General features: G+C 41.6%; 1 protein-coding gene across 7 annotated transcripts; it reads right to left on the minus strand.

Moving 5' to 3' along the window:
• Window positions 1–10,173: 10,173 nt before the first annotated feature.
• On the minus strand, window positions 10,174–23,334 carry KCNG1 (potassium voltage-gated channel modifier subfamily G member 1). Of its 7 annotated transcripts, XM_062613941.1 has the most exons (5): window positions 22,956–23,334; window positions 19,458–19,553; window positions 19,046–19,161; window positions 16,987–17,788; window positions 10,174–16,479 (listed from the first exon to the last, which is right to left on the minus strand). In XM_062613941.1, the coding sequence occupies exons 4-5, from the start codon at window positions 17,740–17,742 to the stop codon at window positions 15,709–15,711; spliced, it is 1,527 nt and encodes a 508-aa protein (XP_062469925.1). In that variant the 5' UTR covers window positions 17,743–17,788; window positions 19,046–19,161; window positions 19,458–19,553; window positions 22,956–23,334; the 3' UTR covers window positions 10,174–15,708. The 7 variants fall into 7 exon arrangements, with proteins under 7 accessions (XP_062469925.1, XP_062469926.1, XP_062469924.1 ...); XM_062613942.1 differs by lacking the exon at window positions 19,458–19,553 and having other exon boundaries at window positions 23,068–23,334; XM_062613940.1 differs by lacking the exon at window positions 19,458–19,553.
• Between the last annotated feature and the right edge of the window lie 1,140 nt (window positions 23,335–24,474).

Here is a 24,474-nt window from a genome sequence, read left to right on the forward strand (position 1 = left end):
GAAGAAAAAGATGAACAGTGTCTGGAACACTTGGAAAAAAGAATTTGTGAAGAAAAGCAGAGAACTAATGGCCAGACACCCTTTCCTGTATATGTTATTTGCAAATTAGGAAATGATTCCCAGAAGGCTGTAAGAATTCTGCAGGAGTTGACTGTCAAAGAATTTGCTTCTGTGTTAGCCAAAGATATTAAAGGGGGGCTCATGGCTTGGGCCACTAAAATTGACCCAATGTTTCCTCAGTATTAGAAATATAAATGGTGAAAACTAGTGCATATGTACCATAGGGTTTCATCTTCTCTGTGTCATAACTGTATCATGTGGATGACATAGGAGATAGAAGTATTGTGTTGCTTTTTAAATGGTATTTTAAAAATGTGTGTTTCGTCTGATTATTTTTATAAAAATGCAAAACTGTCCATGGAAATGGAAAGAAAAGTGCTTCTTTGCTATTGTTTAACAGTGAAAACTTGGAATAACTGCTTAATTGTGTGTGTGATAATTGAGAACAAGTCCTGATTAGTAGTTACAACCCAGAGAGTGACAAAGCACAGGAGTCAAGTGCTGAAAGTTTTTACTCCTTCTCTTTAACTGCCAAACACATCACAACAGTGCATGTAGTGAGCAAAACCAAATAACTAATTAATGTTGAGGTCTTCAGTAGCACTATTGAGCTCATCATGGGGAATTGCCAAAACAATACTGAGCAGAGTGGTTTGGTCACCATCTTTTTTCTGTAGCAGTGTTGTGTATTTATGAAAGAGAAGAGCTTGCTGCAGCTATCATCACATACAGCAACGCTGTTCTGTGAAGAACTTTCAGAGCCACTTACCCTCACTTGCTGGCTGGCCAAAAAAATGTGTTCTCTGACTTGTGTAGAGAAACTGTGGTTAAATGTTAATAAGACATCAAGTTTGAGCCCGGAAAGTTTGTAAAACATACAGAAAATGCTTTTCTGAGAGCTTGGAAGATCTAAGAGTATGAATTGAAGAGGTAAGAGAGAAAAAAACAGATATGTGGCCTCCCTTCTGCAAGTACAAAGACGTATTTCTTAAATGTTCTTCCTGTTAGTTGTGGTAGGTGCATATCGCCAGTGGCACTGCACTATTTTGTTAACTGGCATCAAGAGCTACACATATCTAAAATGGTCTTGTAGATAAACGGAATGAAAAGGAGGAGAAATAAATAGCTTCTCAACAGAGAGCTGCCTGAGTCTTCATCACTTAAGCATAGTAATTATCTTCTTAATTAAGGGATGGATTTCCTTTGCTTCCTGAGGAGGAAAAAAACACCTGTCATGACTAATCTTCACATTACACAAAGGCAGAAAAGGAAAAAAAGTATCATTAGAATTAGTAGTCAAAATGCATATTTTAGTAAAATAAATCTGAGAACATCCATGCTGCCTACTGTGTTATAACATGCCATGGGTTCTGATGATAAGAATCTTGGTCTCTTCTGAAGGAAACTGTGCATTTAAAAATATTCGTATTTCTTGCAATTTAGGAGACAGTGAAAATACTGAAGGCTGTGACTTAAAAGTTTAAGCATCGTGGTACGTGGTAAGAGAGTCATTGGTTGAGGACTTCAAAACAGTTGTGGAGGCCCACTTCAGTCAGAACTATCTGACTTCTGGTGGGTTTCAGCTTGTTGGAATTAGAAACCAGAGGGACTTGTCTGAAATGTCTGATCTGTGTTTTCACCTATCATTTCTTCACTGTCTTGTCAAGAAGAAACTGAAACAGAGAAGGTAACAGTAGCAATAATTCTCTAATACCCCATTTCCCAATGCTCAACAGTGGATAGTATATCACATACCCACCTGACCTAACACAGTGATTCCTTTCTTATCATTCAAAGCAAGGTGAACCTATGGATGTGGAGAAAAAGGAGAGACCTTTTAATTGTAAATGGGTGCTACCTCCAGAGGATAGAAATCACGTGTAAAGTCTTTTCCTTTGTTACAGCATTTTAGCAGCAGATGCGTGCACATTCTGGGTAAGAAAATGGAGGTGACATTAAAGCCTGCAGTGGTTGGAGGCCTTTCTGTAGCGAATTTATAATTGCATTTCTTGTATCACAGTTTCAAGCATGAAACCAGCCTGACAATTAAGGATCTCAAGAACTCTGTCCAAAAGCAGTGATAAAGATGAATCAAAATGGTTCAAAACCATAAGAATGATACCAGAACTCGCAAAAAAAGTAAATGCATCAAGTCAGGCTGGTCACAGACAAACTTTCAAGGATCTTTTCTATTTCAATGACTTTCTGGAGTGACCATTCTTGCCAGTCTGCAGGGGCTAAGGTTCAAAGTTCTTACAGGAGTGCAGCATCTGAAATGCCTCTGCTCGTTTTGCATAGAGTTCTGTGCAAAACTAATTGAGCCATACAACATAGAGATGGTTAATCTGGAAAGAACTCGGGAGTATGCAAAATACAGGTTCTTTGGGGAGGGGAAACATGTTCTCTTCCTTGGCTTAGGATAGCAATTAAATTCGCAGCAAATACAAAAGCATGTGCCATGCATCTGAGACAAAGATGGGGTCTCTGGTACTTGTACAAATTTAATTCTTTACATACTTGGGCTGTTACTAATTTCTTCTTCTCCCCTTGGCTTGCTGACGTGATCCACAAGTCTTCCTGTAAATAGAGTCCTCATGTAGTGATGGACTCTGGAGATATGCTGAAAAATCAAGGACCAGAGGATCATAACTAAGCCAAAACTGTTCTTATTATTGGAAACATCTTTTGTTTTGACTTGCTTTAGTTTTTGAACTCTATAAAACATGTGGTGGTTTCTCTGATCACCAGGAATTGTAATAGCAGAACTCTGTTTAGAAATTCCAAGAGAAGCAATAAAACTTATTTTGTATTGGTGCCAAAGTGCTGGCTAAACATTTGGAACATATTGACACTGTGAATGAAGATGAGCTGCTTTGTTCAAGGAGCTTATAGAGTCGTTGGTCTAAGATGCTTTATCAGAGAGGATAAGGTCAGTCAGCAGAGTGTATTCTTCTCTTTGTCCTTCACTCTTGATGTCTTTAGGTTGCTTTTTGCTTGTTTAGTTATAATCTCTTTTAATTGGCGTAGTATAATTTGGCAAAGGAATTAAACGGGGAAGAGCTTCCTGTTAGAGGTTTGGGGGTAATAGAAGGTGGCTGAGCATTTATTCTGAATTGCTGCCTTCTAGTGTCAGACATGTAAGTATGTAGAATAGCTTCACGGTTCAGGCACAGTTAAATAGCTAAGCTTGTTTTGTCTTGGGGTATGGTTGTTATTTTAAGGCAAGACAAATCAAACTGGTCTGGTTTTCATGCAGGTCTAAAAGACATCTGCATGCAAGGTACTAATGTGCCTGGATAGGCTAAAATCTTCCTTATTTTGGTGGCAGGAGTCTCTCAAAACTCCAATAAATTAATCACTGACCTACTATCAAAGTGTATGATTTAAAAAATATCCTTAACAATTATTGGAACTGTTTGTAGACAAATGTATGAGGGATGTGTCGAAAACTAGTTCTTAATGCTCATGTATCAGAACGTATTTTGGTTATGTGAGCATCTCTATTACTATCCTATTTGCAAACATCAGTTCTAATGAATTTAACTGTTCAAAACCAAACGATGCACCAGATGCTTAAAATGCTGCAAGCACAAATTGGTCTTTTTTAATATCTGAAAGCTCTAAAATGTCGTTTGTGAAACTACATCAAGAAAACAATGTTAAGGGTGTTTGCTAGGTGGCACTGCAAGTTAATAAACCAGATCATTCTTTGTGTTGTAGGATGCAGTTCAACCTTAGCAAGAGCTGAGGTTCAGCTTGTGAAAATGCATTGTGGTACAGTTCTTTTGGAAAAAGCCTGGCAAAATAGCAGAAAATGGAGTGGGGCAGTTGAACAGCACCTACAGTATTCCTTGGAAAAATATAATGGAAATTATGTTTCTGTGGTGAGCTGTCAGCGGGCTGTTTATTTCAGAGACTTGACCTGATTTTTTCACATGCTGTTTCAAAACACTTGTGCAAGCCAAAATGGAGAATTGTACAGAAAAGGGTTGTTAGAAACACTAGCATAAAATTCAACATAGAGTCGCTGCTAGTACATTCTTAATACAGGGCAGTGTTCCTCAGCTGGTGGTCCATACAATTATAGTGGTCCCTGAGACATCAGAAGGTGATCTTTATAGTGACTGGGGAAACAAGTTCATGTTCCAATGCACATGAGCAAAATCAGTAAGACAACACCTTGGGGAAAAAACTGAACTTCTCCTTTTGCCTGATATAATGGTGTCTGTGACTTGGTAGTAACAGGAACACAAATGTTGAACTCCTTAGGAGGCATGGGTTTTGTTCATACAGACAAATGTTTATAAAGAGGTTATTTTTTTAACACTTAGGTGGCAGATATTAAAAGAAGAATTAAAAAAAACCCTACTTGCAAATTAAAGGTAATAATTTTGATGTCAGGTATTGCTTTTAATAGAACTTTTAGAAAGTACACTGAAAATCTAGGAACATAACCACTGGCTGTCCATAATTTATATCTTTGTAATTGTTAATTACTGCTGCATTTGCTGTGGTTCACTGGTTGAACTCATCCTGCCACTTGCATTGTGTCACAAGTTTAGTCCCAATAATGTTCTTGCTGAATCCGTGCTGTAAGACTGCTGAAGTCATTGGTTGCTGGTTTATTATTTTACAATAATAAACTGCTTACAACACACCGCAGCTTCCAAATCTTTATAGGAAAAATAAATACAGAGCAGGAAAAGAAGCAGTGCAAATATGTTTTAATCTTTATTACGCAGTCAGGATCTTGAGCCATACAGGTGCATGCTCTTCGTCTTCTCCATACAGTAGCAAAAAAAGCAACTGGCATGTTCTGGTCTCGACAGCAGGACAGGAAAATGGCTTCTGGTTGCCTGTTCTCTAGTCATCACCATTGAATGGGTTCATTTGGTCTTCACAATGTATTTCATGTGTTTGATTCAGTTGGTTGTGAAAGCCAACTGAAATGTATCTATGTGATGGTGCTGCTCTGACCTCTTGTTCTTTTTATTGTGAAGTACTCACAATTCTAGTATTTCATGTTCAGACTAAGAACAAAAAGATAGCTTCCATCCAAAATTATATGTCCTATGAATCTTATCCAAGCTGCAAATTGATATAAACTCAGTCTAGTCCTATGGAGGTACCAGTTTTCCAGTCAGAAAGGAAGTTATTCCTACTCTGCATCAGGGCAACTTAAAATTATACTGTCTTTTGAAAGCTAAAATTGGGCTACAGCTGTATCCAGGACCAAGGTCTGGAAAGGACCACTTAGATAGGAGAATCCAGACCGCAACACAAGGTGCATGGCTTCAGCTACCGTCCTTCCTGATGTGCGTGTTCACTGCAGGCTTTGCTGACCTGACCCAGCACCATCTGTCACGCAGGGAAGAGGTGGCAGCTTTATGTTCTTATGGCTTCTCCGTGCCCGTGGCACGAGGCCCTTCTGTGCAAATAAGCCGTAGTTTCATTCACAAGGTGCTCCTGCTGTTGCTAGGAGACCAAATCTCTGCTTGCAGAGAAAGGGTATTTCCAAATTTAAAATGGCTCCTTATATATTTGACTGGGAAATGAAGTCTCTTGTACAAATGGGCATTCACCTGCTCATGAACAGGGAAAGGAAGTTCTTATTTTGTGAAACAGATTTCAGACTTCACAATGTGAGGGTTTGAAATCCTTAAAAAAACCAAAGTGCTTAAACTTGTCTTTTTATAGATATATTTATATGTACATATAATGTATGGTTGTACACATCCAGAGCACAGGTATGTTCAAGATGCTGTGTGATGGAACCATAAGACTTCTACCTTAAGGCAGAATTTATAGAAATAACTTCCAGGACATGCATATTGTCAGTTCCAAATATCATTTTGAAGCTCTGCTCTCAAGTTTCTGTTTTGTTACTGTAGCAGTGGGAAGTAGCAGCTGTAACAATGGTTGGAACTCGTTGAAGTGTTCTGTAGGTGATTTTTCACCTTCAATTTATTAAAACTGAATTTGTATTGTTAATGCCTTTCTGGTTTTCCTGCCTTTCAGATGAGAGCACCAAGATGTTCTTCAACACTCAGAACCCTGCTGCTCCTCTTTCAATCACTCTTTCTTGATTCACTGATCAACACTTTAAAAACAATAATTTAATCCCTTTCCTGTGCTTTCTGCCCAAAGTTCTTCTGGGGACTCCTTATCTGCTGCCCTGATTCGTGCTAATCTCCTCAGTTAAAGCATCTTTAATGCTGTATTAGAGTTAAGTCAAAGCACCAATTCTGAGATGAAATTTCTTGTAATTGTTTCTTGGATGCAGTTACCTCAACCAGTTCTTCAGTTTTCATAGTGACAAACTTAATGTTCTCATCTTGTTGGCCTTTTTCAACACTGATCATATTTGAGGTTCTTAGGTTTCCTTCTTTATTTCCTTTCCCTTTGTACTGTGATTAAAATCAGTGGTAGCAGTGATGTGCAGTTCTTTGAAGAAAAAAAGAAGCACCATTATTCTACTAACATAATGTAACAATTGCTGAGAATAGCACAGGTTTTAACTTTTTGCACTCAAAACATAGATGTTGATGGAGACTGATTTATAATACCTTGATGCTGCTGAATGTTCGATATTCCAGCAGTAGCTAAACTTGAACAAAAGGAGGAAGTTCTGTGACTTGTCCTAGGGCAAGACAAGATTGCCAGCACTCTAAACCAGCTTTCTTTTAGTCTTCCCATTATTAGTTTTAGGTCAAAGGAATAATCAGCTGGTCCAAGGAGCTGGAACTCATTGGAGTTCGGGGAATACATGAAGGAATAAATCCATTCCTTCTTCCATTATTCAGCTGGATAACTTGAATTGATACATACTGGAGGAACTAATGCTTTCTCCCTGGAGATGGTGTCCTAGAGTGACTAGTTGTGTGACACTGCTGCTGTTTTCAGTTTTCTTTTGTCTACCAATGAGTGGATGACAGGAAGAGGCTGTCAGCCTTTCTCCCACACCTGTGGTGACATTGCAAAAGCTCTTGTTCAGGCATTGCTCACAACATTGACAGACTCCCACTCTGCCGGGCACCTTACTCTCTTTTCCTCTCTCCCTATGATTCACTACTGTTGCAATGCCTCAGGAGTCCAGCTGAGCTGGCAAGATGAGATAGCTGTGCTGTAACAGGAACACTTCTTATTTATTGTGGCTGCACCCTGCCTGTTCTTCATGTCTACCTGGTTTTGTTCTTTACCTGTTTCTTCTCTGTCCAGCGAGCTCTCAGGTTGCAGAAGTAGAGGGAGTGACAAAGCTACTTAAGTAATTCTACTGATACAAGTTCAGAGCAAGGATCACATGCAGAACTTATAGTAGCTTGGTCTATTTCCAGCTAATGGACAGTATGCTAAATGTGTGTGCATCCCTACTACTACATGAATTGCCACAAAAGTTTAATGTGGTAGTTTTTAACATCTGAGCTGTAAGAAGCTACCGCACTGTTCCCCCCTTAAGGCTTCTAGTGCACTTTTGGAAATAGATGTGTTTGGTTTGGTTTTTTTTTTTCCTAAACCTCAGACAACAGGGAAGCAAATTTAGAACCTGAACCTCACCAGGTCATTAGAAAGAGATCTCTCCTTTGCATGATGTTTGATCCCAGCTTCATACTGGTGCCTAGGATGGCTGGGGAAACTGCATCCCTGCTGGAGCCCTGTCAGCTGGGTGGTAGTAGATGCCTCACTGAGTGAAGTTTTCCTTGACACCTCACTGCCCTTTGCCTTGGACTGATCCATGTATTTGTGTGACTGTCAGTGAACTGGCTCAGTGAATCTTCTATTCTTCCCTTTAAACAAGATAAATTTCCTGCTCTGTCAGCAGCAGGGGGACTGGGGCTGGCAAAGTGGTAGTGAGGGTTTTGGGTAAGGCACTTCTGAACTCCTTGGACACTGAGAAGTTGCACAGATACAACTAACTGAATGAGTTTTCTTTCTTTTGAAGCAGCTCTTGTAACTTCTTTTATAAATAAAATCCTAACTGCTTACTTACCCAACTGCTCTTACACAAGCGATGGAGGTCTTTGCATTTTTAACCTTGAGGCTTGTTAATTTTACTCAGATAGGCTTCTGAAAAATGTTACTTACATAAATTCCAGCCAAATAAATGCTGTGTAAATAGATTTATGGACATTTATGGAGTGTCAGTATGTGCTTCACACTCACCAGAAACTATGTTGGTGGGATCTTCATCCTTGTTTCCGGGCAGATCTAACAGCCTTCTCTGGCAAATGAGAGGCCGCGCATGCAGAAGCCAAGCAGTGCAGTGGATTGGGTATTTTTCTTTACATGTTAAACATCATTTCTCATAATATTTTATACGTATTTTTAAAGAGACTGGTGGGGATGGATGCTTCAGGACAAGGGTCTGGCACTCAGACGAGGACTGCCAGGAGCAGCCCGTAGATGGCAATGTAAGATCCTTGAATCAGGCACATTCTCCACTCTGCATTGATGAAAACCGGTTTTCTTACCCAAACACTGACACAGCCTGGATTTATATTGTTCTCAGTAACTTTTGACTCTTCTAGCAACGCATTCTCTGGGGCTAGTAGTGCATCTCGAGTACTATAGCTTTTATAGTTAGAAAAGCAGCCATATTCAAATACAGCAAATAATGACAAGTTTTGATTCACAGGGAAAACTTTCTCTTTGGCTTTGCGTCGTAGTACACTACAAAACTAAATATGCCTTTGGTCCTGTGCAGGTGCTTGAAGTACTTTAGGTGCGGGTCGGAGTTTCTGCTGTCAGTGGAAGAGCAAAGAGTCAGTAGGGAAAAACTGCACATGCAGGTTTACACAGGTCCCACCAAGAGGAGAGTTTGACTAACACAGTTTCAGGGCTTACAGCAGCCTCTGTGGTGGGATGAGGTTGCCAAGCTCACCTTATGCTGTTGTTGCTAATTTTTCTTTCCTGTTCTAATGTTCAAGTTATGTTCGTTTTCATCCTGTGATTCCCATGTTGAATTTGTGCTCTCTGCTTTCACCTAAAAAACTGTGAAGATAACTTCATGCACTTCCTGTGCATGCGATACTTTGCATTCTTAGCTTTTCCTACTCAGGTTGTCCCCAGAAACAGTCCTCTCTAAAGTTAAAGACACCTGCAAGTCCTTAGTGTTGGATCTGGTTTGCTTGAGGATGTTGTTGCTTGATTTCCCCAAAAGTGCTTTTGAGTGAAATGTGTCGTCTTTTCCTCGGTTGACCTGTGAACTACCACTGTGAAAGTTATGAATGATATCACTCGGCTTCTTTGTGACATGAGGTGCACCACTGATGAAAGCAAGAGCATTACTTTCATGTCTCATTCAGCAACTTTGTTAAAACCTTATGTCTCTATGAAATTAACTGTAGAAATCTAGGCTAGTCCACACAACTTTGTTCCTGTGATAGGCACCATTTAAATTAGATTGTTATCTTTTACAGAATGCTAAAGGTTATTATACTTGCTGACCACTTTACTTGCATGACTGAGACCTGTAAAATTAACTGTCCGGTTTTGGAAATGAATGGCCTTGGGTTTTTAAATGTTCTAATCTCTAGGTGATGGCTGGGAGGTACTTATGTTCCAGGTCATTCACTTGAGCCAGGTAATTATTACAGTTTGCAGCCCTGTTTTCTGCACCCACAATGAATGTAGGAATAAAATTACCACCATAATTAAGAATGGCTACAAAACTGCAATCATTAAAAAGGGTACCTAATGAAGGAGAAGCTTAAACTGCAGCTTGACAGCGTTACATGTGTTTATGTGCCCTAGCTGACTTCAGTGCTGCTCAAGACTGTTCAACTCATGTCAGAAGGGCTACAGGGATAACGAATTAATATTTATAAAGTATAGCAAATGTGCTCTAATTACCCTGATGGGCCTCCTGTGCCTCAGTTATGGCAGAACTTTATTTCTGTTCAAGTGACATTTGCTTCTAAATTAGTTGCCATGGGCGAAGGGAAAGGAGAAACCCTGTTGGATGGGGCCGAAACATCCCCTGATAATTATGGTCCTGCAGTTTCTTCACCACACTTTTGGCAGGGCTAATAGCAGTCTTAATAGCTGTAGTGATTTCTAGGGAGTATTTTGAAGACATGAGATGCTGGAAAATGACAAAGAAAAACACTGAGCAAAAAGGGAGGAAGATCTAGTTTTATTCTTAATAATCAATAGGCCAAACTCAGAACATTTTCAGTTTGGCAGCACAGGCAAAAATCTCCTTGACTCTATTTGTGGTGTAGAAATTTACCTTTATTTATGGTGTATGATTTTACATAGTGACTGACAGCTACAAAACAAGGAATCCTGTCCTAAGGACTTACACTCTATAATGTTACAGGACAAGACAGAACATGCACAGAGCTGAATTGATTCAGTGAAGTACAAGTTTTGGATCGAAAAAGGTCTTCACTTTCCTGTTTTTTATACGATCACTGCTATGTTGAGAACACTGAGAGCGTTAGTAATGCTGAAATGGGAACGTTAAAATGCCACAGAGGAAGTGGTAAATGGGTGAATGCGTAAATCTAGAGTTAAGCATTTTCAGTTTAAGCAATAGATTATTTGAAGTGTATTTTTGTTGACAGGGGTGATGTTCATCCACTGTCACGGATTCTAGTTCCATGCCTTCAGCTCTGTCTGATTTCTGGTGGTTGCACTCTTTGTGCCTATGGGGTACCACAGTTCCACCATCCCAGAACGCATTGTACTTGGGTGCTTTCTTTTCCTTATTTTTTGTCTGTTTTTGGCATTCCTGTCACCTTTTGGATAGATACTAAATTGACTGTCAAATCTTGCATAAAATTAACTATTAACACAGAAGAAACTGGGCCATGTACTATTGTGGCAACTACTGGTAGAAATGAAAATGGTGAGTAATGAATGTGAAAATGGTGAAACTCCGATACCTGGGTCAGAGTCAACTCGTCAGGTTAGGGGTTAATGTCAGTGACCGACATGAGAGCAGAGATTGGTGTCACAGTCTTTGAACTCACATTTGTCACTTTGTTGTTTAATTTCTGATTATACAGAGGCAATGAAATCTCTGTAGGTTTAGGATTATCTGCTCCAGATTTCAGCCTGTTGCAAACCCAAAAGAGGGATATGAAATGCCATAGCTTTGTTAGGAAAAGTATCTGTTCCTTTCCTCTTGTTTTAACTTCCTAGTCTTGTTATCTAAGCAAAAAGATCAATAATTGTATGGAACAGGACTATTTCACGGTCAGGCATGAACTGCCAAGAACTTTGTATTTGCTGCTGTTCTATTGTTTCAGACTGACCTGGACCAAGAACAAGCTGGCTTCTCTGGATCTGGATTCTTTGTGCTGCCTTATATTCCTTGGTCCCTACTTACTTTGAATGAGATGTGCAAAGGACAAATAACATTAAGGCTGGTAGATACTAGTGCTTCTGTGCAATTGAAGAATAACATTCCAATTCATCTAACACTGGCCTTTAAATGTGACACCTGAGTTAGGGATCTAGCTCATTCCAGGCTCCCTTAGTTAAAAAATAAACCCCAGAGAGGACTACATATCCCCAGTGCTGATTCAGATCTTTTGACGAGGCTGCTGCTTCAGGCACTTCCGTAAGTGCCTAAAATGAACTTTTACTCTCAGTCTGTAGCCTAAAGGACTGTTTGAGTGGAAAGCTTTTGTTTAGAGAGATTCCTATGAAACTTCAGTTGCAGAGGAGAGCTATAGCAGTAGGAATGAGAACCTTCCACAGCAAAAGTCTTTGCTTTTGCATCAGCCTGAATCCCCGGTTAAACTCTACCCACACAAGTCATGAATGAATAGAGCATGCCAGCTTTCCTTCCCAGATGTGCATCTCATGATGTGTAAATCCATGCTTCGGTTCTGCATGATCTTTTTTATTGTTTAATTGGGCATTGGTAAGGCCTTGGACTATTGAATGACACTACTAAAGCCTCTGACTATGGAAATCTGGAGTACTGAGTTACAGTGGAAAAAATATAAAGGGACAAATGTAGACAAGTCCTATGTATTCCCTAAAGAGAAATTTCCCTAAGACCTTGACCTGTAATGAATGTTAGTGTAATACAAATTATTCCAACTCACCTTGCAAATTATGTTCCTTGATGTATAGTTAAAGAAGCCTTGTGGCTCTGTCTTCATTTATTAGTGTTCCACTCACCAAGTGATTTTTGTTGCTTTTGTTATTTTTTTTGAGGCAGGATGACAGAGGAGGGAAAGATTCTGGAGCAAGTAATTTAATCTACCACTTCCCCTGGAAATGCTGGTTTTATCAGGGATTTTTCTCTTTCTCAATCTCAGTGGATCCTTCCTGTTTTTTTCTAAATCTGATGATTCTTTGGTTAAATGGTTAAAATATTGAATGGTTAAAATATTTTAAAGTTATATCCCAAGTAACCGTGACTGTGACTCTTGGGACAACATGCAAGAAAGAGGTTTCCTTATACAAGCTGCTGAATTGCTACCTATATTTTTCTATACTGAGATGGTTTTCTTTCCTAGTATATACTTTCCATCACAGCCAGCCTGCTTCAGGTAGCAATGCTCATTGCCCAAACTCTGCCTTAGCTGCTGCTCACTTCTCAGACTGACCCCAGGTTGTCAAGCATACCTACGCACGTGTGACAGTCTTTCTGTACCATAAGAAGCACACGGAAATGCAAGGAGACTAACACTTTATTAATCAAAGTTAATACAGCTGCCGCTGTTTCATTTCATACTGTACATAGTACTGCACTGTACAGAGGGTAATAGAAAGAGCAATGCAAGCCCCTCTGTTGCAGATGTGCACCACTATCAGTGGCAATTCAAACCTTTTTCTTCATAAAAGCACAAAGTGTTTTTTTATTGGGACTTTCTTGTTGACTGCACATGCTGCTAAATGCAAAATGGAGTGATAGCTGACTTGGTAGCTATCAGCTGTGCCACTGGAAGCAGGCAGCTTTTGAATCAACTCATAATTTAACTGAATTTGACTAAAAAGTCGGGTAATACACTGTAAAGAGGCATAATCACTTTAGGCCCCCAGCCTTCACAGTAAGAGCTGGAACACAGCATGTGGGTTTCATACTAATGTGCTCTTAAGACTTGTAGCTGGGTTTATTTAGCATAAGGACTACAGTATGTATTGCCTCCTGTAAAATACAAGCAACTTTGTTACAGTGATTCACAGTAAAACATGTTGATATGCTTACAGTCAGTGTGCTGCCAAGTACAAAACCACATAGGGGTGCCTCCTGGGCAGTTAACTTGTTCCTGGCTTAGGCAGAACAGGCAAGATGCTTTCACAGGTTTGCTCAACCAACTTCAACCCAACTGCAGGGTGATATTTTTTTGTTGCCAGACAAGGACTTTAGAATCAAGCGATAATTTGGGATAAAAAAATAAAGTCATACATGAAATAAATGAGCATTAACTTAATGGAAAGACACTGAGAGAATGGATGGACCTTCTGGATTTATTAGCTAGCATAACATGGAAATAAGCTTAGGTTTTATTTGGTAATTCTTGATTTCTCCTTGTATTCATTTACAGCTTCTTATTTATGGCTCAGCCTGTCAAACACATTCTTAGATAAGCAACTGTTGCTCACAGGACTAATCTAATTACCAGTTCTTTTTATAACGACTGCTGACACAAAGGTAGAAGGATGTATAGCACTTGTGTTGAAGCCAATGCTACAGATGATCGAAGTTTTGAAATTAAGTGCATTTTGGATGGAAAATGTGTCCCTTTTTTGTCACGATGTCTCTGTTTTTTGTCCAACTCTAATTAGAAGAACAAGAGTGAAAAGCTGGTTACATTTGTAGTTCTGCCACATAATTAACTGCCAAGAGTTTAGACTTCTGCAGAAATGCTCCATGCGCATATTTACCTACTGCAGGCTGAAGAATGCTAGAGCCCTCATTACTTGTAAAGTGCCTTTTTTAATGTTCTGGAATTATTCTTCAAGAGCACGTATATCAGAACACCTTCAAATGGTATTTTAAAGACAGTTGAAAAGAAAACCAATGTAGCATGGGCTTGGCCAAACAGCAACGGTTGAGGAACTAACTCTACCTTATTGAAAGGACAATGTTTGTGTCCTTGGCCTTCATTCAAATCACAAACCCATTGTGTATTCTGGCATTTCGAGCAACCTGCTCCAGAAATGCCAACAAGTAATAGTATTTCTGGAAATGAATCTAGAGAAGCATTGGTGAATGTGATGGGAACTTCTGAATTTCCTTGGCTCATAACTGTTAATAAGTACTAAAAAGGAGGGGAGGAGGGAAGGTGAAACCCTTGAGATTAGCTTTTCTTTACCTCTAAGCACACATGAAATCAAACAAATAGGTTGTTGGGGTTTTTTTAATCTCTGGAGTTTTCCTCCTGAACTGTTGTGCAAACTGGTCTCATTCCCTCTAAAATAAATGGGAGTTCTGTCATTAATCTCCACAGAAACCTGTGCCAAACCTCAGTGTTTCACTGACCCATTGTGCTCCCACTGACTTCAGCAGGACCTAGACCAAGACACACACATGGATGAAGAATATACATGGGTGTGTTTTGGGACCTTAACTGCTATTTCATATCCTATTTAAAATTTTCTCCAATCCTATGATGTGTGTCATGATGGCAAACGTATGATTAAGTAAGTCTTAAGTCCCTCCTGATTGAGGACAGTAAAGTATAAAGCTGTCAGTACCCCCCACTCCATGACTCAAATGATATTTTCTTTTCTTCACCATTGGCAACTTCCCACGACCATATATTTTCTGCTCCTTCTAAAGAACCAAATGCTGAATGTGAATGGGTAGCCGAAGCTTCGATTTGCCAAGTAATGGTAGGGTGTCCCCTGGAAACAGGCCTCTTTTAATTCTGTTTCATATCTGAGGTAAAGTAAAAACATGGAAACAGATGGTAGGGAATGACTGGCATCTCATCATGCATATTTCATTTGATCTGCAGCTAGTCACCTCTTAGTAATAATATTAAATGCTATAAAACTCAAAGACTTTGTTCCTGGGATTACTGCATTCAATGACATAGGTCAGCACTGTAGCTTCAGTTAAATTTTGTCGCTGGTGAGCTATAAGTATTTACATCTTGAGCAAGATTATGACACAAACAGCTCGATTCTTCTGGTATGTTTAGGGCTGACTTGCAGAGAAACACACAGTTGCTGTTGTGAATTACAAATCTCACTTGATGTTTTTTTTAAGAGCACAATGGGATTAAACATCTATGGATATTTCCATTATGCTCTAAGGCGTTTTACTGGGAGAGATTTTTCACCATCAATTTTGTTGTATTTACATTATTTATATACAAGAAGAACAAGAGAAATGGCAGCCTGTTTAATGATTATATACATCGTGATTCGGTTGGAAAAATATGTATTACAAATGGGAAAACAGCCTGACAAGTGCATTATTATATGGTGTTCTATTTTTGTCAGAGACTTTTAATTCCTAAAATCCCACTGTATGATCTCAGTGAAAGATCCTATATATTATACTGGAGGGGGGACTAGAAACAGCATAATAATAGACTTCTCAGTTCCTGATTAATAACTCTTTTTCTTATTTTAATATGAGGGTTACCTTTGCAAAATGCTTCCGAAGCAAATTAAAAGATGGAATCTGATACAACAAAACATCACTTGACGTCAGGAGAAACAGTAACCTAAATTTCATTCATTGTCCCTGGTCTCAGAAGAGACACTGGGGAATAAAATATCACTCCCTTGTGATGCATTACTTATCTGAGACTTTGTTTTTAATAAGAACTGTGCTCTCCTGTACATTATTCTTTCCTGTTCTTGCTTTAGCTCAATGTAGGAGCGTGAAAACGTGTGGAAGATGGAGGTGACTGGAAATGCCATGAGGAGGATGCCACTCAGTATGCTGCTGAGGGCCACCACTTGGCCAGGAATGCTTCTGGGAACCATATCTCCATAGCCTACCGTGGTCATGGTGATGACAGCCCACCAGTAGCACGCGGGGATGCTGGTAAACTCCTGCGAGTTCGCCATCTCATTCTCAATGACATAGAGGAGTGGTGCAAACAGTGCAATGGCCACACAGAGGAAGAGCAGCAAGAGCCCGAATTCACGGGTACACCTGCGAGCTGTCAGCCCCAGTGTCTGCAGCCCCAGGGAGTGCCTGGCCAGCCGCATGACGTACAGAATCCTCAAGGCACGGAGAATACGGAGGACCAGACCTACTTTGTCCAGGTAGATGCTCCCAGAGCTGGGCTTTTTATAGCCCACTGACGTGGTGTCTACTAGCAAAGTGATGTAGTATGGCAGAATGGCTATTATGTCGATCAGGGTTAATGGTCTCCGCAGAAATGCAAACTTGCTCTTTGCCTGGATGAATCTTAGCAGGAACTCCAGGGAAAACCATGCCACACACACAGACTCCACAATGAAAATATTGTAGCACATCTGGGAACACTCACCCTGCAGGAAAGAGGAGGAGTTTGTAATCGGCACTGGATAATAACTATTTTACTTGGTGCAGTGACAGGAAGAGAGGTTTCTGTGTTGTTTTTTTTTTTAAACCCAAAATATTAAAAGAATTGAAGCTGTTGCTATGGGGAAACACACTAACAAAATAGAACAAGTTAAATGCAAACCTTAGAAAGGAACTATATATTCCACAGACGATATTGCTCAGTAACTTCAGGCTTTCTAAACAGCAAACACAAAGCTAAACAAGGTAATAATGCAGTTGTACAGAAGAGTGCACACTAACAAAATGTTCTTTGGACATAAAACTTGGTACGATTAATTCTCTTACGAGTAATTGAATTGAAAAGAGTCACGTCAGATTTCAAATATTCTTTGTGTTATCCCCCCCCCCAAAAGACAGCTGCAAAATCCGCATGGAAGTCAGAACCATCAGACCTTGTACTTGTTCTGCTCTTTCCAGCACATACCATTTTCCATCCTGAAAAGCTAACTTACCTTTTCCTCCTCCTCCCTCAGGTCAGGCATGGTGCTGATGGATAAGTTCACTGCTGTGATAGTTACAAATAAAACAGACAAACAAGCAAACACCTTTCCAGGGAGGCCAGACTGGGGTCTTTCCACCATGTCTTGCAGCTTTTTCATGCACAAGCCAATTCTTGTCTCCTCTACTGTTTCACCTGTTTCATTTTCTATGAGGTCATCCTCCCGTTCATTTATTTCTGTAAGCTCCTCCATTTTTTGCAGGTATCTCCTCTTACAACACCAGTCCAAGTTGTCTTCCTCAATTCCCCAGTAGAGCAGCTCCTCTTGGAAAGACAGTGCACACATCTCACGCAAGAGACGAAGTTTTCCGACCCGCAAAAAGGTCAGGATTGTCCTGAATGCCCCTGGGTTGCGGTCGAAAAAGAATTCATTACATGTCACATCGTAATCATCACAGATGTTTAGAATGTCATCAAAATTAGTACAGAACTTCAGTTGTCCCAGACGTGTCAATGGGAATTCATCAAGCGTGGTCCAAGGGAGCAAATACTTAATGCCCCCTACGTTTATAATAATATGATGCTTCCGATCATCAGGGTGAAAGCCTTTCAGGAGATCCTCTTGAGGGTGAATTAGCTTGGCTCTTTGGTAAAAGACTCCCTTAAGTGTTTCTGTTTCTGGAAAGAATGTGTGGTGGAAGGAAGTATCTGAGGTGCAGCTCAGGGCACTATAGTCATAGTCGGAATTTTCTCCAGGTAGAACAGTCATCTTGGAAGATAACTTCACATCACTTGGCTACTTCTGCAAGTGTCTTCTGGAACAAAAAAGACCAGATATATGGGGTAAGTGAATAAAAGGTTGATTTCAAGTTTGAAACAAATGCAGTGATTAGAGCTCAAAAACATTGATAGTTGATAAAAACAATTGGAAACAAAATAGCAGTGGCTGAGTATGGTTAGAAGACCTTTGTGGTGAGGCTGGATTTGTCCAGCTGGGTAGAACTGACTCTGTCAAGGGCTGTTGACTCGTTCAGGAGCTCTGCTCAGCATATGTGTCACACTGGGTGGCTTCTCCTGTCTCAGATACAGAGGTCTAAGTTCCCAGTGGATATAGAAGGAAACCAGGAATAATCTCAGCATGTGGCAGGATATTCCTGGTTCAGAATGGAAGTATAAAAATTATGACAATATCACATAAGAACATAGAATTCAATTTTGTTTTGTAGAAAAGGAAATTGTATCTTTTTATTTAAGTATTACACATAAAATCTTAAGTATTTTAATACCATGAAGTATATAGAAACAAGCAGAAGTCGATTATATTGTAATTCAGTAAATACACACTTCAAAAAAACAGTTAGTATAAGATTTACTTCTAAAAGGCCATATGGAAACAATTTTTGGAAAAAGACCCCCCTTACATTGATAATCACATAAAATGTGTGTGTACAGTTTATACACTTTTAATGACATGGCAACTCCTTTTTTATGGCCTCATTTACAAAAGATTGCAAAGGAATACATGATTTCTACATAGCCATTGGAATATTGTTTTGGTTGTAAGTGATGCAGGGCATATATATAATAATCCTTACAATGGATTAAACTGTGGCTGAGAGCCAGGGTGAGTGCCTTCACCTCGGATTATAGGGAACCAGAAAATTCTCACCATGAATTTGAAAATCACATTCAAATTCTGCTCACACAACACTAAGTGTAACCACTCAGAAGTGACCACAGGGTTCAAATGGGTATAAAAAGCAGGTCCTGGAAATGTTAAACTTTTTGCCTGCCTAGCTCACTGTGTTTTAAAAGTCAGACAGAAAGTCTGCTCACACACAGTGCTGCTGCTCGCTCTTCCACCTGTGCAGTCATCTCCAGCTTAATACGTGGAGCTGCTGACTTTCATTTGGTAAGAATATTTCTTTAAGTAGACTGTACATTAAATATACATTAATTATGCACAAGTATTCTGACTGTCTAGCCTTGAGTTCACAGGCCAGTAATAAATACTACACTCGCCTGGCTTCAGTAGCAATACATAGTTTTGTCCTTTTCCTGGCTGTACTTACCTCCCCTTTGATATGCACCCTGGGGATATGTGCCCCTGCTAGGGTGACCTCCTTACACACAGAACTGTCGTTTGCAGAAGCTGGGGTTTATAAATGACATCAATAGTGTTACATACCTATTATAGAAAAAAAAACCATGAATACACAACAGCAAAGTATTCAAAAGATAGCTTCACTTCAGTTTAATAGCAACAGGCTTTCCTTGATGCAATGGGACTTACAAGTCTGCTTTCAATAAAGTACAATCTCAGTTCTGCTCCTGAACTTCCCAGATGGAATACACTGAAAAAAGCAGGTCTTTACGTACTGCTACAAATATGTGGCCCTGGGTGAGCTTTGGATGGAGTGGTATTTCCTGATTCCTCACCTGTAATCCTCTTTAGTACAAAAAAGAAATTGTTAATTTACTTACCTTTAGGGCATGTGGATGAAGAAAACCTACAACAATATGCAAGAATGGACAAGGCATGATTCAGATCTTCCAAGAGCTGTGGTACTATTTTCTGGCCTGAGGTAAGCAAAGAGGTAACCTTTGTCATCTTGCTTCTGTCACAAAGTGGGATCTCTTCATTACTATCACTAGTGACTTGAGGACAGCTAGTTAGCAAGGAACCTGTTCTCCATGCCAAAATCTTAACTGCGTTCACCTTTCAGTGCCTTGTCATTGTCTACTTGCTTGTATTGGTGAGTTGCTCTGTCTTTGCTCCAGAATTATGACTCTGGAAATCCCTGCGGCAGGGGAGGGGCAGTTCTGAAGCTCCTCTGGAAGTAATGGTGAATGCAAACAATGACAGCCTGCACCTAAATACACTTCCAATCAATTCTGGTTTGTCTCTTGCCCTGAGAGAGCCTGAGCAAAGGCCTGCTCACCGGAAAGTCCTTCCTTTTTTTTTTTTTGGAAGGCACATTAACACATAACATAATTGTATTTTAAAGTCACACTTTAGGAAATTCTAGCCAGTGCTGGGATTATCAGCAGAGCTTCATGACAGATGATGGCACTCTGCCATTGCCCACTGGAAAAGCTGCAGGACTCAGAGAAATGAAGGGATCTGAGGAGAGTGATAACTGGAGCAGATAGTACTAGCTAGAGCAGAGGAAATACGGAACAGTTGAAATTGAAATTACACTGACATACAGTCCTGTCACATGAAGCACTCCTAATGACCTCAGAGCTGATCTTCTGTTAAAGCATTCCCAAGTAGAAGTAATGCCACTGGGAGTTCAAGCTATAGTTTTGGTATGGGTAAACAGGACTACCTGATATATATTTGTGTAGGGCTCCTTTTCTCAGAGCAACTGCTGTGGTTTCCCCTCTGCCTAACCTATGCTTAATGCAGGGCTGGCCCAAAGAGAATAAAGATTATGACTGATGTAAGACTATGGATAAATGGGAGCTGTTAACTGTTTTCCCTTCTGTAATACCAGATGATGTTGGTTAGCAACAACTAATCTTCTGAAACTCAGCCAGGAAAAATGAGGAGGCAGTTCATCTCTGTCACTGGTCTGATCTCCCACTGCATCCATTGTTGACACAATGGGAAGAAATGGGGAGAGGGGAATGTAAATGTTCGGCGTGTGTCAGACACACGCTGTAACCCTGAGGCATCACCTGTGAAATAAGAGCAAAGCAACAAGAATTTCTCTCTTCATTTCCAGCTTTTCAACCTGTGCAAGACAATAAGTTGGACAAATGAATCCCCTACGTAACACACTGAATGACTGCAGTTATAAAAGGTGGCTCCTTCTTTCTCCATAATGAGAACTGGCAAGCCCACACATCCCACGTAGGCAGCTATAGTATTTGATGCCACACATGTGTTATTTACGTGTTCTTTGCCTCAGATACACATAGCATCACATCTAAGGGGGAAGAATAGGAGGCAATAAAGGACAACAGAAAAGATGGCCTGACTCAAAGGAATGGAAGAACGAGGAAAACAAAGCCATACACTTCTCTGTATGTTTCTTGTTTTCCTCTGGAAGGAGCTTCTACGACACTGCTTTAAGATGGGAGAGATCTAATTAATGGAAGGGTCTTTCTTGCTATTGAGCTTAAAAACCGAGCAAACTGTTTTAGTCATACATGGCAGACTGATGGCATTGGAGATGGCTGTAAGAAATGCATTAAGAATTAAACACAACATACAGCATATAAGGTCAGAAAAACACATTATTGTATAGCAGCAATTTTCCTCAATATTAAACAAGATGAACTCTAAGGATACGCTGTAGCAGTAAAATCATCAGATAAAACTGCTCTGCTTCAGTAAGGCCCAGTGGTAAAATCCCTCCTTGGCTGAGATAGCATTCTGCCCTTTGGATGCCTGGGAGTTAGAGAAGCCCAGTTCATCATTCCAACTACCCTGCTGATAATGTGTTTTCATCTTGGGCGAATTGCTTCTCTCTGAGCATCATTCCTATTTTGTTTGTAAGCTTACTGGGGCAAGAACTGTCTCTTACTACAGTATACAATCCTGATCGTTGTTCTGGCTTCTAGAAACTACAGTAATACAGAATAACTGGCCCATAGCACAGGCTCTTGGTGACGTTAAGCGGTGTGGTGTGCATGTGAAGCGAGATACAACGTCTTTGAATCTCTACTGCCCTTACTCTCGGCCGAAATGTAGGGAGGGTGCCAGACAATGGGGAAAGAATTATTAAAGACGCCCTTCTGCAGGAAAGAGACAGAAATCATGAGTAAGATTAAAATTCCACTGCAAGAATCATTTCCCCTCCCAGTGTCCTCTGCAGTATTTTGAATTCTGCAGTGCATCTCTGATGTAATCAGAGCTCCTGCAAAGAGTCCTGATACTGCTCTGTGATGCAGACAAGACAAAGTTGCGCCTGGATGATAACAAGCGTGCAAGGAAGATGCAGAACTCCCCCCTAGACGCTTCTATCAATCCCAGTGCCTGGGACTTGTCTCTGAGGCTTTTTACCATTTGTAAATTAAGTTTAAAAAAACCCAAACAACTTTCAGATTTCAGTGCAGGCTGACTATGAAAACAGTGATTTTTGGGAAAGAATTCTGTCAGAGACTGCTCTACAGTTTAATGATCCTTCCCCTATTCTTCCCTTAGATAAAATAAGCAGTTTTCTCAAGCAGTGTTAAATTCAGCTATCTTCTGACAGATTATTTCCATACAGTATCAACACTGTCAGGATACCCTCCTGAAATACTTGAAGCTACAGGCATGCAGCTCTTCACGTAGTAAGAACAGATCTCAAACTTCAGCTCTGCTTGCAAAGTGAGCTTCCAGACAAATCAAAGTAAAACTTGTAAAGGTTAATATATAATATCAAACAAAATCATCCTGAAAACAGATCGTCTGAAAAGAGATGCTCATATCTATACATTGCTCTCCCTGAGCTGGACAGTGTTCTGCTTTTTGGCATCTTACGACAACCTACAAACTAAATTATGACAAACATTACTCAATGTTTGGTCTTATAAAGCTAAGCCTAATTCTACCGATAACAATCAGAAGTGATAGAACTTTGCAGATAACTTACATCCCCAGGAAGATGTTCTGAAATGCATCAGAACTAACAACTGTAGTTATTATCCTGCTGTGAAGTATACTGATGTCAACAGATTTTAATAAGTCATATTCAAAACAATCTCTTAAACATCTTTTGAAAAACAGTAAAGGATTTGTCATTGATTTATATAGATACATATTTTGCCACTGAAATGAAGATACGTAGTCATGGGAGAGTTATTGTATGCGTGTCGGTCCTTCCCCCCCCCCCCCCCAAGTCTTTTCCCATGAAAAAAAATCCACCAGAAATACACTGCCTATCAAGAACAGTTAACTTGATGTGCCAGTGGCCAACGAACAGAAGTCAGTAATTAGATCAATGTAAAAGACATCCCAATCATTTTAAAATTAAAGCTATAAAGGACCTTCAGATCAGGCAGAGAAGAAATCAGAAACACAAGCCTCCACGCTGCACTGTGCAGACCCAGGACTCGGGCAGAGGGAGAGCCGGGAAGGGGAAGACCGAGCATCACAAACCGAGCCCGATGGAGCAGCCTTGACCGCCGTCAGCCTCCTTCGCGACAGGACAGCAGAACGCCGGGAATCAGCCGAGCGGTCCCGCCACCGGCCGAGCGCCTCCCGCTGCCGGCAGCACGGGCAGCCGGGGCTGGGGAGGGGATGGCGGCGCGGGGGGACAGTCCCTCTCGTCCATCCCTGCTGCGGAAGAAAACCTGTTGCTACCACCCGTGCCCGGACTCGCACGACCCCCCCCGCCTCCTCCCCGCCCCGCACACCCCTCCAGGCGGGTAGGGCGGGATCCCGGGGACCCCCTCCCCCGTTCCTCTCCCCGCCCCGGGCGGGCTCTGCCTCCCGCCGCAGCCCCGCGCCTGCCGCTGCCCCCCGCACCGGCCCCGAGGCGCTCCTGGAAGGAAAGGAAAGTTCCCTGGAAACTTGCCTGCGAGTTGCCCGCGGCGCCGGGCAGCGGGCGCGGCCGGCGGGAGCCCCGCGCCGGGGGGGTCGGTGCCGGTCCGTGCGTTCCGCGCTGCGCTGCCGCTGCGCCGTGCGGCGGCGGGGGCGGCCCCGGGGGATGGGGCGGGGGGAGCCCGACCCTCCGCATGGTCCGCCCGGCGGCGGGGGCAGGCAGCGGCGGGTGGCGCGGAGTCCCCGCGGGCCCGTGCTGACCTGCTGCGGGGATGGCGGAGGAGGAGCTCCCGGCGCTGCCCTCCGCGGGAGCCGCGGGCCGGGGTTGTGCCGTGTCCGCCCCGGCGAGCCTCGGCCCGCACCCGGCGTGCTGCGGAGCGGGGGGGCCGCCCGTGTGCTCTGCCCCGGTGTCCTTCCTCCAGGGCAACTCTCCGGGGTGGCTGGAAGCAGTGGGTGATGTCCACAGGTGGCATCCCGGGCTGCTGCCGTCGTCAGGAAAAGTTCTGGTGCTTTGCCTGTTCCGTGGTAGTTTTAATGATCTATTTTTCGCTTCGAGAAGCGGCGTTAAAAGGGTCCTTTAAAGCGTAAATCAGAACTTATCCCTCCCCCCACTGCAGAGCTGTGACTCCAGGAGAGATAAACCTATGCCATGCTCCTGTGGCACCCTTGCGAAGCACGGAGACGATTAACACACCAGTATTGGTTGTCAGAGATTTGGACAACATTCCATATCTCTACTTTTAAATGAAATGTGTTTGACATCTGGGTGGAAGTCACTCGGTTTGGGATTTACTCCATGTTTAAAAGTGGTGAATTAAATCTTGGTGCCAAGGTTGAGGAGACACCAGCAGTTTAAGTTCTGACATGGACTCTAAGTGCAACCCACTCCCATCCTGTGGGCTATGTCCCGCAGTGGGTGCAGGGGTTGTGATACTTTTGGCCTCTGATGTTACCTGCTTAGGCACTGGTCTTGGAGGGAGTTCCCTGCAGCCGAACTCCTGCACCTGGAGGCAGGATGGTGAC

Source organism: Pezoporus occidentalis, unplaced genomic scaffold, assembly GCF_034315485.1.
Source record: "Pezoporus occidentalis ecotype Australia unplaced genomic scaffold, CSIRO_AGI_Poc_V1 ctg171, whole genome shotgun sequence".
In the NCBI taxonomy this organism is placed as follows: Eukaryota; Metazoa; Chordata; class Aves; order Psittaciformes; family Psittacidae; genus Pezoporus; species Pezoporus occidentalis.

What these genes read in the sequence shown, in the direction of transcription:
- KCNG1 (XM_062613942.1), bottom strand. Translation starts at nt 17,742, where the DNA reads ATGACTGTTCTACCTGGAGAAAATTCCGACTATGACTATAGTGCCCTG. An exon ending in TGAGGGAGGAGGAGGAAAAG is followed by an intron (nt 16,480 to 16,986) that starts GTAAGTTAGCTT and finishes TCTTTCCTGCAG; the next exon opens with GGTGAGTGTTCCCAGATGTG.